Source organism: Ictidomys tridecemlineatus, chromosome 1 (assembly GCF_052094955.1).
Source record: "Ictidomys tridecemlineatus isolate mIctTri1 chromosome 1, mIctTri1.hap1, whole genome shotgun sequence".
Taxonomy (NCBI): Eukaryota; Metazoa; Chordata; class Mammalia; order Rodentia; family Sciuridae; genus Ictidomys; species Ictidomys tridecemlineatus.
Genome location: NC_135477.1, coordinates 129,749,619 through 129,762,812, shown reverse-complemented (window position 1 = coordinate 129,762,812; position 13,194 = coordinate 129,749,619). Strand labels below are relative to the sequence as shown.

The following is a 13,194-nucleotide window of genomic DNA, read 5'->3' as shown; positions in this document are numbered from 1 at the left end:
GGTCTTGGAACAGCAGCTGGCTCTGAGGGTTAGCTATCTCTGTGTTAGATATCTCTTAACTCAGTCCTCCAGACAACTCTTTAAGGTAGGTACCATTAGTATCGCCATTATGCATGTGAGGAAACTGAGGCACAGGGCAGCCCTTGCTGAAGGACACGCTGCTATTAAGTGGCAGAACCAGAAGAGAACCCTAGGCAGAGTCTGGCTCCAGAATCCATGCCCTGGACCACTTTGCTGGACTCCCTGCGATGGCAGTGACAAGCAGCCCACAGGAGGTAGGACGATACGTGGAGGCTCACGGGATGACAAGCTGGAGGGGTCTCCAAGTTCATGGGGAGAAGGCAAGTGTGGTGGCATGGGTCCCATGTTCCATTAGGAACTGGTTGGTCTGCTCTGTGTTGTCACCTCTGGCTCCGTGTGGGAGTGGCTGGACTGAGGTGCTTCCTGGCAGGGCTGGGTTCTTCCCATCTTCATGCTTTCATGAAGGTAGGCTGAGCTGACTAGGAGGCCAGGGTCTGGAGCACTAAGGGGCGCAGGCAGTCAGGAGACTTGTGGTATTCCAGGGAACCAGGCAAAACTCTGGTTTGGAGCCATCCACTGGTTCATTCATTCGCTCTGCACCAAGTGCTGCCTCTGCCCAACCCAAGCACGGTCCCAAAAGCAATGGGGAGAACCCATATGACCAGGTCATGCACATGGTCTCAAGATGGGCCCATTTCCAGCCAGTTGATGCTAACTGGAGCCAGGAGCAAAATAATTATTTGTTTGTGTGGTGGGCATTAAACCATAATCGCTCTATCTGTCTAGCACCCACCATAGGCCCAGGGGAGCTCTGGGCTCAGGTGTGGGGGAGATGCTGTGCTTTGAAGCTGCCAACTCTTGTTGGGGTCCCAGCTCTACCGAAGGAAGCCATTTAGCTTCTCTCACCTTTGGTTTGCACCATTGTGATATGGGAGGGAAGCTTTGCTATGAGGCTCTGAGACTCTGCAGGTTAAGCGTGTGGCTCAAGGCTGGGTGGGTGTGTTCGTTCGTTCATTCAATATTAAGGGGCTGAGGGGGCGAGGCCTATTCTAGGCTCCAGGGAAGCCACAGCCCAGCCCCCGCGAGCTCATATTGAATTGAGAGACAGGAAAGCATGTGGGCCAAGCAATAGTGAAGTGGAGCGTCGGGATAGTGAGTAGGCTGGGGCACCTGAGACTGCAAGTCAGGCTTGGCACCTGCTGTGTTCCCTGTCTTGGGCAAGTCACAGTCCCTCACAGCCTCAGTTTCCCCAGCCTGGAGGAACGGTGGTTCTATATGCCCCTAGGCCTCAGGTGAGCTCTGGGCATGGACAGCTGGTTAGAAGGGGCAGGCCAGGGCCTCTGCCAGGCTTGATCTTCCTGCCAGCTTCCAGACTAAGCATGCTGAGGCCAGGCCTGAGCCTGCTCTCCAGGCAATGTGCTCACCTACCTCACCTGGGACTGCTCCAGTGGCTAACAAGTGGCCAGGCATGAGGCCAAGCCTGGGGAGGAGGGAGGCGGGGCCTGTCTCTGGGAATCTGAGGGAGGCTTTTGCCATTCTGTGCTGGGAGCCAGGATGCCTGGCTTCAAACTCCTTCATCAATGAGGCTTGTCACCTCATATGTGACATGGGGACATGCCAGCCTTGCCTGCCTCCCAGGGTGTTTATGAGGAGCAGAGGAGGCAGCCCCTTGGCCTGGGGGGGACAGGGTCTTGCAGAAAATGGCAGTGCTGACAACGTGCACCTACTATGTGTCAGGCTTTTGAACAAGTGCTGCCTGTTCATCTTGTGGCCCACAGCTGCACAAGTTTGTAAGGACCTGGGCTGGAGTTCAATTAAGATCTGCCTGGGACCAAAGCCCAGCTGGTTTCCATCATGTGTTTGGCTCTGAATGAATGAAGGGTGATAATGTCCTCCATTTTACAGAATGGGAAACTGAGGCTCAGAACATCACACATCTCATAAGAAAACTGACATCTAACTCTCCACTAGAAAGGTCAGCTGCTCGTGGTGTTTCAGTGGCAAAGAGGGGAGAGAGCTATTGGGATCCATGAATGCTAGAAAGATCTCCACAGCTCAATTCCTGAATCCTGGGGGATTGAGCCAAAATCTCACTCAGTCACAAGGATGGGTGAACCTCGAGGCTGTCCTTGGTGGGGCTTCAGATCTGGCCATGATTTGCATGGCCAAGGTAGAAGGGAAGCATATTTTGGAGTCAAGACCTGGGTTCAAATCAGGTCTATGGAATGTCCACCGTGATTCTTGGTGGCAAAGGCTTCCAGCTGAGACGCCTCTGCCCTATGAAGTTGAGAGAACGTTCACCTTTTTTCACTCTTCTGGGCCTCGGTTTCTACTTCTTTGAAATGGGGAGAATGCTATCTACCCTGCAGGGACAAGCAAGGATAAATGAGATGATCTGTATGAGGCCTCAGGTCCCAGCACAGGGTCTCCCTGGCACACGGGGACTCAGGAAACTGTAGCTGGTGTTTCATTACTATCATCATCATTATTATTTCTGTGTCCCTTCCTGCCTTACAGTGCGGAAACAGGAAATTATAAAAGTGACAGAGCAGCTGATTGAAGCCATAAGCAATGGAGATTTTGAGTCCTACACGTGAGTCAGTTGGGCTCATTCTGCATGTCCTGCCTGGATCGTGGTTCAGGGGGTGCCAACGGCTAACTTTGGGGGTCCCTGTCGCAGGCGCTCATTCATTCGCTCACTCTGCATGTGCTGTGAATGAGACTGAGCTCGAGTTTCTGTTCTGCACTCAGACTTGATGCTTCAACTTGAGCATTCCGCTTACAACTCCACTCTGTACTCAGTCCTCCGTCCCCTGCTCCCCGTTCTCATCTTGCTCCCAGGAGGAACTCCATCAAAGCTCCTTTGCTTCCTCAAGGAAGGAGAGGGTGTCTCCCCTCCAGTATGGGAAGGAAGGGAGGGAGGCGGGCCCCTCCTCAGTCCTGCCAGTCGGGCTCCTGTCCTGGACCTTCTCAGCCTCTGACCTCGGCTGGGCTGGAGCAGGCAGGGACCCATAGGATGGGTATCTTCAGTGAGCAGGGAGGAGCAAAGCACTTCAAAATGGAACCCTGAATCAAGGTTCCGGGGACTAAGGCACCATGCACACAAATAGCATCAGATGAAGCAGGTAGTCTGCGACATCCCACAGTCGCTGCTGGCCTTTGCCAAGAGAAATGAGCATGGGCTTGGCTGGGGCGCCCCCTGGTGGTCCTTCCTGCTTTCTTGCTCTGGCCCAGAAGCAGACTCTGCCCGTCCTAGAGAGCAAAATTTTGGACTTAGGCCTTAGCATTTTGGCCAGTGCTGGTGAGGCCTGGCTCTGGCGACCCCACATATGATTTTTGGTAGAGAAAATCTGCTGAGGCAGAGTCACCTTGCCTGTTGGGTTAAGGTGAGTTGGGAATAACCTGGCTGGGGTTCACACCTTGGACAGTCTATTCCTGGTGTTCATTGTGCCCAGGAGCTGAAGTGTGCCTCCCAAAGGCTCAGCAGCCAGGATGGTTCTGGGGGGGAGGGTGGATTCTGCAGCAGTGGGTGACAGAACCCCTAGAAATTCACTGATTTTCTCTGGAGGAACAAGGCGCTTGAGAGGTGCATGTTGAAACTGCAACTGGCGTATCCTGTACATATGTGTGTATGCACTCGTACACATATGTGCACGTTTGTGACTGTGTGCACAAGAAGTGTGCCCAAGTGTGTAGTCACGTGTATGCCTGGGTGTTGCATAAAAGCCCAGAAACAGGTTGTTAGGCTGGTCTTGCCACTGGCCCTAGAAAAAACTAAATGGGGATATATCATGCCAATTGGGATATATCAATGACTCTGGAAAGACACATCCAGAGAGCAAGAGAGTGGGGGGACCCCACAGCCCCCATGCCCCTCAGTGCCATTTCTTGAGACCCCTTCCACCTCTGAGATGTCACTTTGGCATCTGCAGCCTACCCTAGGTTCTGACTCTTGCCATGACCTCTGGGGCCCTTGTCTGGGCCCTGGAGTCTGGGTGCTGTGTGTCTCTGAATAAGCCCCTGCATCTCCCTTAGCCTTGGTTTCCCCATCTGTACAATGCAGCCTCTGAGTCCTGCCATTCTAAGAGGCAGGGCCACCCAGACACCTCCACCAGTGGTGTGCTCAGTCTCCCACACACTCAGCCCCCAGCTCCCACCCTTGGAAGGTTCTGGAGCTGACAGTGTCCTGAGTACCCTGTTTGGTCTGAGCACAGATCCCATCTCCCTGGCTTAATCTGGCTGGAGAATCTGAGGTCCTGGGTGGAGAAGTGCACTGTGTGGGCTCACCTGAGCTTTAGGCAGCTTGAGTAATGCTGGGTCTGACATCCTCCTCCAGTATCCCTAATTCCACCCTGGATTGGGTGTTTCATCCTTCTTGGGGCATTTCTTACCCCTGGCTTCATTGCTTTGCCACAGGGGTTTATGTTATCCCTCAAAAGATTCTATACATCTGGGGATGAGGGAGATAACTTGTTCCCTTGCCCAGCTGGTTGTCAATGTCTCCTGGAAGGAGCAGCTGGCTGATCACAGCCTCTGTTTGCTGAGGGCCTCCTCAGCCACGCCCCCGTGCTCCTCCCTTCCAGGTGCTCCTCCTCCTCTGATGCCATTTTCTTCATCTTCCAGAAGGGAACTGAGGCTCAAGTCAGGGCACGTCTGCAAAAATTAGCAAAATGCAGGGACTTACTTGGCCTGGTGAACAGAGGTCCTTTTTTTTTTTTTTTTTTTAAGAGAGAGAGAGAGAGAGAATTTTTTAATATTTATTTTTTAGTTTTCGGCAGACACAACATCTTTGTTTGTACGTGGTGCTGAGGATCCAACCCCGGCCGCACGCATGCCAGGCGAGCGTGCTACTGCTTGAGCCACATCCCCAGCCCTTTTATGAAAAAGAAACGGTAGCCACCTACCTTCACACCCCAGGAAGACAAACTAGGAAACGCCCCCTCTGGGTCCACAGTTCAGGCCAGGACCCTGCATGGGAAGCAGAAAGCAGTCTCTCTCTCCTGTTGGCACACTTTGCCTACAGCAGGACCCTGCTCACCTATTCATGTTTCTCTTGCTTCAAGAGGTTGAGCAACTTGCTTAGGGTCTCATAACCATAAGTGGCAGAGCCAGGACTTGTACCTAGGTTTCCTGGATCTAGATGGCACCATCCACTCAGCCACGCCCCACACTTGGCAGTCTACAAGCCCCTTCCAGCAGTCTCCCTGATCGCCCTTCAGGGGCTCCCCCTGCAAGGCCACAGCAAGAAGCTGCCCCAGCCCCTCTTTCCTCTGGCTTCCTCCCCCAGGAAGATGTGCGACCCCGGGATGACGGCCTTCGAACCCGAGGCCCTGGGGAACCTGGTCGAGGGCCTGGACTTCCATCGATTCTATTTTGAAAACCGTGAGCAATCCCTTCTCTCTGGGGTGCCTGTTGTCTGCTCTCGTTCCATGTCCTGCCGGATGGCACAGCAGGGTGACGGGCAGGGCCCCAGGGGCGGCTCAGGAGCCAGAGAAGAGGAGGATTCCGTATGGACCAGGGTTGGTACCCTCTTGGTTCCCTCTCCTAACTCTGGCCTATCCACTGCCAGCCTGACTTGTCCCTCCTATGGCTGAGGATGGGGCAAGGTGGGGTGGGGGGTTCCCAGAAATCAGGGATACTGGTGACAAGCCATTGCAGCCCTCTCCTATCCTTGACCCTGGGAGGGGTCTGGGGTAGGCATTAGTTCCTGTTTCACAGATAAGGGAGCCTTCCCACTGGCTCACACCCCAAGCTACATCGTGATGTCTGAAGCCATCCCTGCTGCCCCGCTGGTCACAAGCTGGCTCCTGGGTTGTGGTGCACATGCCCCCTGTAGGCGGGCAGTGCAGGAAAGAGGGGGGGACAGCGAGCTCACACTGCTGTGCCCCTGCCTGTTTGTCTAGGTCTCTGTCCTGCATGTCCGTCCTTTCTGGGCCTCTCCTCTGCAGGAGAGACCTCGCCAGCTTTGCAACCAGGGGCTGTCAGGGGGCTGCAGCTGGGCCTGCCCTGGGGTGCTTTCTGCCTGTGTCTGTGTCTCACCTAGGCCACGGGTCGGACAGGGACCAGGAAATGGGCATGCAGGTTAGATTCATGCAGCTTTAGGATCTGGAGGAAGGACCCCAGAGGCGGTCTATCTGGGGCCCCCCCAAGGTGAGGGGCATGTACCGTTAGGACTATGCAACAGGATTTCAGGGCTGTGCAGGCACCACCTGAAACACTGACTATCACAGGGAGAAGGCTGTTCCTTCGAAAATCTCTTTCCATACTCCTGCTCCAACCTAGGGGAAAGGCTCAGTTGGGTGCTAGCCTATCCTTACCAGGTCTCCAAACTAATGTCCCTTTATATCAAGGATTAAGCCAATTCTAGGCTTCAATCCCCGGCAGGCAAGAGCCTTGGATAGAGTTGCATAACTTTATTTTCTCTGAACTTAGTATTAAGATTTTATTCTATGATACTGATTGTTCATTAATGCTTGTGCACAAAAGTTTCCTTTCAAACTAAACATGTAAATTAGTAAAGTGAGTCAATCCAGGAACATATCTTCATGAAATAAGCACAGGTGGCCCTTGTATATGGTCAAAACAGCAAGGTCGGTACTTCAGTGACCGAAGATCTCGTCCAACTCTTTGTCATTCAGAAGAGGAAACTGAGGCCCAAAGAGGGAAATGACTTGTCCAAAGGAAGCCAGAGGCAGAACCTAAACCTGATTCACTCTCCTCCCATTGCCAGTGTCACCAGATCCATCTGCACAGTAGCAGCCTCCAGTTAGGGGGGACATTCCTTCCCTGGTCTGCACCCTCTCTAACTGAATTTTATAGAGTACAGACTACAGGGGACCTCTCCCTAGAAAAAAGCTGTGAAGAATGAAGCTACATCCTCCTTTAATAAATCAGTAGCAGTAGAGATAAAATCCTTATGTGAGGAGGGGTGGCTGGGCCCCATGGGTCCCCATCACCCTGGAGTTCACACTCAGATCCTGGGCTACTACCATACCTCTGTGCTATGGGGGCGCTGGTCACCTGGTATAAACTCTCCTGTCCTGACAAATCAGAGCAGAGACCAGGCCAAGGCTCCACTTTGAGGGTGCAGGGATGATCATGGGACCAAACAGAGAGAGAAACCCCTGCAGTTCCCGTCTGCCTATGCAGCAGCTGCCATTTTGCGCTGGCCCATGCCTTGACCATCCGGTCACTCCCAAGGCAGCATCCACAGGAGCAAAAAACCGAGAGTGGCCACTCGCTCATACCCTCCATGTGGCTAGTTCTTTCTTGTAGAGGGCGTGGCCTTGTTTCCCACCCTATCCATAGGGTGGATACTGGGGCCTTTAATCTGGATGAGAGACACCATGTTAACATGGTGTCCTGGGGACCTCAGTCCTTAACAACAGTGGTAATACCCATCCCCTGACAATGCTAAACCGTTCATCCCTTCTGGAATTGTTCTGTATTGTCCTAATTCAGTTCCACCAGGAGCCTGACTTCTTTTAGGTTCTGTTGTAGTACTTTCAGAAACTGGACCAGGTTGGGCCAAGTTAGACGGCTTCTCTGGACCTCAGTTTCCTACTAGAGAGATGCTTTAAAATAGATGGTTTTGTGTGCCTCCTCCTTGCATGCTGTCAGGGACATTGCACAGATGCATTGTTTAGGAGTGCCCTTTGACCTCTGAGGTTACCCAAGTCAATGACACTAAAGCTCCACCTTCTGTATGCCTGAGAGCCCAGAATTCTAAGCCTGATATTCTATATGTCGAAGACTCATGATTTTGGTGATTTATCGAAAACCCTGTGATTACAATATTAGGAAATGGAGGCTATTGGGTACTTTCTGCAATCCAGAAAAAAATTAGACTCTTTACACTTTTCAGGAAATAAGTGGCTCACAAATCTGGCTGCATATCAGAATCTGAGGATGGGGACTGGGAAGGGAGATTTTTATTAGTCTCTTAAACTGGAGTGTCTAGGGGTGGAACTGGAGAATATGCATTTTGAATCAGTTATTCAAATAGGACCTATATTGGGGCTCTTCTTAAGGGTTCCTCGAAAGGGTGAGAATCAGCCAACTGATTCTCTAACCCACCCCTGGGTCATTGTCTTTCTGTGCTTTTATTTTTTATCTTGATGAAAAAAAGAAAAACAGCTGTTCTATAATAATAATTGCAGTGGTGACCTCATATAGCAGGAGGTAGTTCAGGTCCTTTTATCAGTTCAGTCATGATTACAAGAGCTATGCATCCCCCCCCTAAACTCTGGAAAGCTCCATGACCTCACTCCATGACTACCAATCCCCAAAGTTAAAGGTTCTAAGATTCTACAATTCTCATATTCTCCCTGTTTTCATAATTCTGTATGTTTCTCATGGAGATGGCCGACAGGCAGCCCACAGGTCATATCTGGACTGCAGAAGCTTTCCATGTGGCCTGTGTCATGTTTTAAATTCAAAGTCTATATCACTAATAAAAGTGAAGAGTTTCATAGAAACATCCAGATTTCCAGATCCTCTTGAGACACCCAGTGTGGCAACAGGGGTCCCACCTATTCACATGGTAACCCCAGAGAAGCTGTGGGCCAGGCACTCCCTTTTGAGGGGACAAGGAGGTCTATCCGCCACAGTTCCCATTACTCCCCGTCATCTCCCTGACCCAGAAGGGTCCCTCCGCCTGCCTGGCCCATGTAGGATCTGGGTCTGAGGCAGGTGGAGCTCATCTAGTTCTTTAATCATTTTGGCCTTATAATTCGGTGTGTCCAAGAGACTATGATTGTAAAATCCCACTCCCTCCTGTTTGGAAAACTCTGCGTGTCTGAAGTTCACTGCGTCTGCACGGGGGTGGGAGGTCTCTGCTACCTAGCAGTTCTGCCTGGACTCCCAGCTATCGGAGCCCTCTCACAAGACTCCCCTTCTGCAAATGAGGCAGGGGGAGGGACCTCCCCTGATAGGGCTCCTGCGAGTTGAGAAAGTGAAGGAGGGGAGGCAGGAGGCCCCCCAGTTGCATCTGCTCTGCCCCTCCCGTCCCTGCCTCCAGTGTGGTCCCGGAACAGCAAGCCCGTGCACACCACCATCCTGAACCCCCACATCCACCTGATGGGGGACGAGTCCGCCTGCATCGCCTACATCCGCATCACGCAGTATCTGGATGCGGGCGGCATTCCCCGCACCGCCCAGTCAGAGGAGACCCGCGTCTGGCACCGCAGGGATGGCAAATGGCAGATTGTCCACTTCCACAGATCCGGGGCGCCCTCCGTCCTGCCCCAGTAAGAATCCTTCCTTCCCGCTCGCCCCAGGGTATTCTAAAGGCATGGGGGGTTGTTGGCCTAGAGCAGGGACCTGTCTCTGAAGCCACCTAGCAGGGTGGGAGGAGCCCAGGAGGGACACCTTGGGGCTGCAGGTCCTGGGGGCCCCAGCTGGACCAGAGCCCTGGGAGGCGTTGGGCGGGCTCCCTCAGGTTCCTTGGGGCTCACCATCTGCACTGTGCCTTGCAGTTGAAGGACCAGGCTGGGGTCACCGCGTTGCTGTGTCGCAGGGGTCCACTCTTTGTTCGTGGAATGTGCTGCTGGTTCTCCCACTTGGATCTTGCTGGAATTCTCCCCATCACGTTGTCCCACCACCGCCACTGTCAACTCTGTACCTGCATCAAGAAAACCTGCTGTTCACAAAGCCATCACGACTGCAGAGCAAATGGCCAGGTCTCCCAGCCCCAGTTCTCAGTCTCCGCTCTCCCTCCGCCAGGGTGGGGCTTCCTCAGGCCCCGGGGCCCAGGGTGCTGGCCCCAGGGACCCCCAACCTCTACCTGGCTGTTGTTGGCCTAGTCTGGCCTTGGCTGTAGGCAGAAATGCCCCAGCCGTGTGTTCAGGGAAAAGGAGGGGCATGTGCTGAGGATCTCTCCTCCTCTGGGGTCCCTGGGGAAGGGCAGATGAACACCCCAGGTCTCCAGAGCCAAACTTCCCTGTGGGAGAGGGTAAGAGAGGAGCAGACACTAGGAGCCCCTGCTTCAAACTGCTTCCTGACCCCCTGCTGGCCTGCGCTGCCCTCCCTGGAGGTTGGTCAGCAGACCTGGCCCCCCATGTGGACAGTCCCACCCCTCAGGTGTCCCCACTTGCTGCCTTCCAACGCTAACCCACCACCTGCCCTCCCATCGTCCCTGGAGAATTCCGGCTTGGTCCTGTCTGAGAGGGGATCTGGTTGTGTTTCAGGGTCAAAAGAAAGCAACGTTTAGGTATCACTTCTACTTGGACCGCATGCCTTTTTATAGCCAAACTTCTGTGTATTTCGTAAATGGATTTTGCGTTAATGGATATTTATGTAATAACTAGACCTCTCAAATTATTGTGAGAAGGGTTGGGCTGGGAAGAGAGGGGGTGGGAAGAGGGATGAGGGGTAGTTTTTATTCTGTTCTAGACTTTTTTTTGTTTTCTTCTTCTTCTTTTGTCATTTCTGAGATGGACCTTGTCACCTGTGGTACTCTGAGGCCAAGGGGGGCTCAGCCCAGGGATCATGGTCTCTCTGCCATTCTGGTCTGAGGTGAGCCAACACAGGCTGTCCTCCCAGGATGGGGGAGCATCCGATGCCAGTGTGACTAGGAGATGGCAAGGCAGGGCAGGGAGCAGGGAGGTTGGCAAGACGGAAACATCCAGGCTCTGTTTTGCTACTCCCTCAAAATTCGGTCCTATGACTGCACTTCCCAGGATCTCATCCCATCTGTCTGTGCAGCCCTCGTACCTCTGAGGGCCCCGGGAACACGTGTCCTCACTGCCTCTCTCCCCCTGGCATCTGGTGGCCAAAGCAGAGCCCCGGAAATGTCTACTTGCCACGCCTCCTCCTGGACCTCGGGCTCTCCTCCTCTCTGCTCGCTTCTCCTCTCGCCTACCCTCTTCCCCTGGGATTGACTCTGGTGTGAGTGCCTTGGCACGTCCATGGGGATCTGCTGTCTGCACTGTTCTCTTTGCATGACTTTATATGCAGTAAGTATGTTAAAAACAAAAATGAAAAGAAGAAAAACAGCAAAATCAATCTACATGTTTTGGACAAAATAATAATCATAATAATAGAGGTTGTATTCTCAGTGTCCAATTCGGGATTATGTTGCTGCCTCTCCGTGCTTCTGGCCTCTGTGTGGCCGTGTTTTGCCAGCATGAGATACTGTCCCCTCGGGAGGATTTCAGGGGAGGAAGAGCCACATCTCCAGGGTTTTGGGAGGAGGCTCTGGGTATTGGGAGGAGTGGAACTGGTGAGGTCATTTAATCCAGAATTTTCTGCCTTTCCCTATCACGAGCTGTCTGCTGGGTTCCTTTTTCAGTCCTGCTGCCCAAGGACGGGTGAGACAGGCTGGGCTGCAGGCCAGGAAATTGGCTGCCGAAGCCTCCTGTTTCCAAGCTGGTCTATCGCTGGCCTCTGCAAGTTCCTTTGCAGAGACCCTGATGCCCAGGCCTCAGGGTGGGCTCTTGGCCTGCCCCAGGTCCAGAGGGCCTCTCAGAACTGTCCAGTGATCCTATCATCCCAGCAGCAAAACCACCTGTCCCTCTGTGAATTGCCAGGTCCCCCCCAGCCATCCCCAGCCAAAGCTGAGGATGTGTCCTTCACCAGGGGATGCTGCGATTACCGAGCAAGTTCTGGTCCCTTCTTCAGCCTCAGTTTCCCCATTAGTTAAAAGGGTTAAGTGTTCCCACTCAGGCTGATGGAGGATCACATAGATGGTGACATGAAGCCCATCTCGCCTGTGAGAACTTCCAGGCTTCCTCCCTGACTGGCCTCTAATTTGCTTCTGGGCCTGGCCAGTCCCCACCCTCTGCCCCGCTGGCCCCTCGGTCCCCTCTTTGGTGCCATCTGCTGCTCATCGGCAGTGGCTGCGGGGGAAAGAGAAGTGGTAGGAGAATTAGGAGGCTTCAATTCCCAGCTCTGACCAGACTTGCAGTGTGACCTTGGGCCCATCCTTTCCCGTCTCTGCACCTTGGTTTCCCTACCAGAGGAAGCTGAGCAGAAGGACCCCAAGGTCCTGCCTGTCATTGGCCGACACACCGCCTGCCCACCATGTGCCTCTCCAAGTGCTAGAGAAGTGGAGGCAGGTTCCTGCCCCAGGCCGAGATGGTCCCCGATGTGGAGGTGGGTGGGTGACCGCCTGGTGTAGACCCCGAGGCCCCACAGTGACCCTGAGGCAGCAGGCGGGAGAAACTGGCAGAAAAAGCTTCCCAGAGCCCACCCTCACCAGTCTCCATGCTCCTCCCAAACACCCTTTAGATGCAAAAAATAAAATTAAAAAAAAAAAAAAAAAGCCAAACCCAAGCCAAAACCCAGACTCCAGCATGCAAATACGTTTACAGGAAAGCACTCTCCTGGGTCTGTGCCCACCATGGCTCGTCCCCTCACCCCGGCCTCCAGTCTCCCTTCGGAGGGAGACCCTTTGGGGGATGTGTTTGACAGACTCCCCATGCTGGTTTCTTTGTTATTATTTGTTTTGGGTTCTGTTTTTATTTCTTTCTTTTCTTTTTCTTTTTCTTTTTCTTTTTTTAAAAATATGTGGCTGTGAACTTGAATGACCACTGCTCAAACTTTCTGCTGGGGGCGGGCGCGGGGGAGGGAAAGGGGTGTCTGTTTTATTCTTGGTGTTTTCAGTGCAATAAATAGCTACAAACTTCTGTGCACTCCTTGTCTCTCTCTGTCTTGGCCAAGCACCATGCTCTAAGAGGTGTTCCTTCTCTGTCCCAGATCTCTCCTATGGAAAAAGACAGGAGAGTCTTTAAAATAAAAGTCTTTATTCTGTTGGACTGGCTTAGATGACACGCTCAAGGTTGAGCCAATCACTCAACCCCACACACACCCAGAACCAGGGATGAAATCAGTGTCTTCTCAGGTTCTTGAGGGTACCTTTAACAAGAGCAAGAGGGTGGGTATGGGTTCCCATAACAACCAAGAGGTAAAGTCTTCCTCAGCCCCCCAAGGGGTGGGGAGGGTGTGTGTGTGGGGGAGGTTGTGGCCTCCAGGCCCGGGCTTTCCTTGTAGAATGAAGTTGTTTCTGAAATCCTCCCTACCCTTCTCTTCCCTCCTCCCAACCTCACAGACTAGCCTCGGGTCTCAGAGCACCTGGTGAGCTCTCTGGGGAAAGGTGTGAGAGGCCTCTTACCTACAGTTTGTGGGCGGAGCCTCTGATACAGGGACCTTGGGCTGGGGAGTTGGATGCCAGGA

The 13,194-nt window shown here is 53.1% G+C and overlaps 1 protein-coding gene across 3 annotated transcripts in view; it reads left to right on the top strand.

The window, feature by feature from the left end:
* Camk2a (calcium/calmodulin dependent protein kinase II alpha) overlaps positions 1-12,283 on the top strand; it is a 62,344-nt gene extending 50,061 nt beyond the window's left edge. For 2 of the 3 annotated variants that reach the window (XM_005324162.5, XM_005324163.5), the window contains 4 exons: positions 2,539-2,614; positions 5,309-5,403; positions 9,041-9,269; positions 9,498-12,283. In XM_005324162.5, the coding sequence (XP_005324219.1) occupies positions 2,539-2,614; positions 5,309-5,403; positions 9,041-9,269; positions 9,498-9,501 (404 nt within the window). In that variant the 3' untranslated portion in view covers positions 9,502-12,283. Of the gene's footprint in view, positions 1-2,538; positions 2,615-5,308; positions 5,404-9,040; positions 9,274-9,497 lie in introns of those variants that run through there. The other variant, XM_040273001.2, reaches the window with a different exon arrangement.
* The last annotated feature ends 911 nt before the right edge of the window (positions 12,284-13,194 follow it).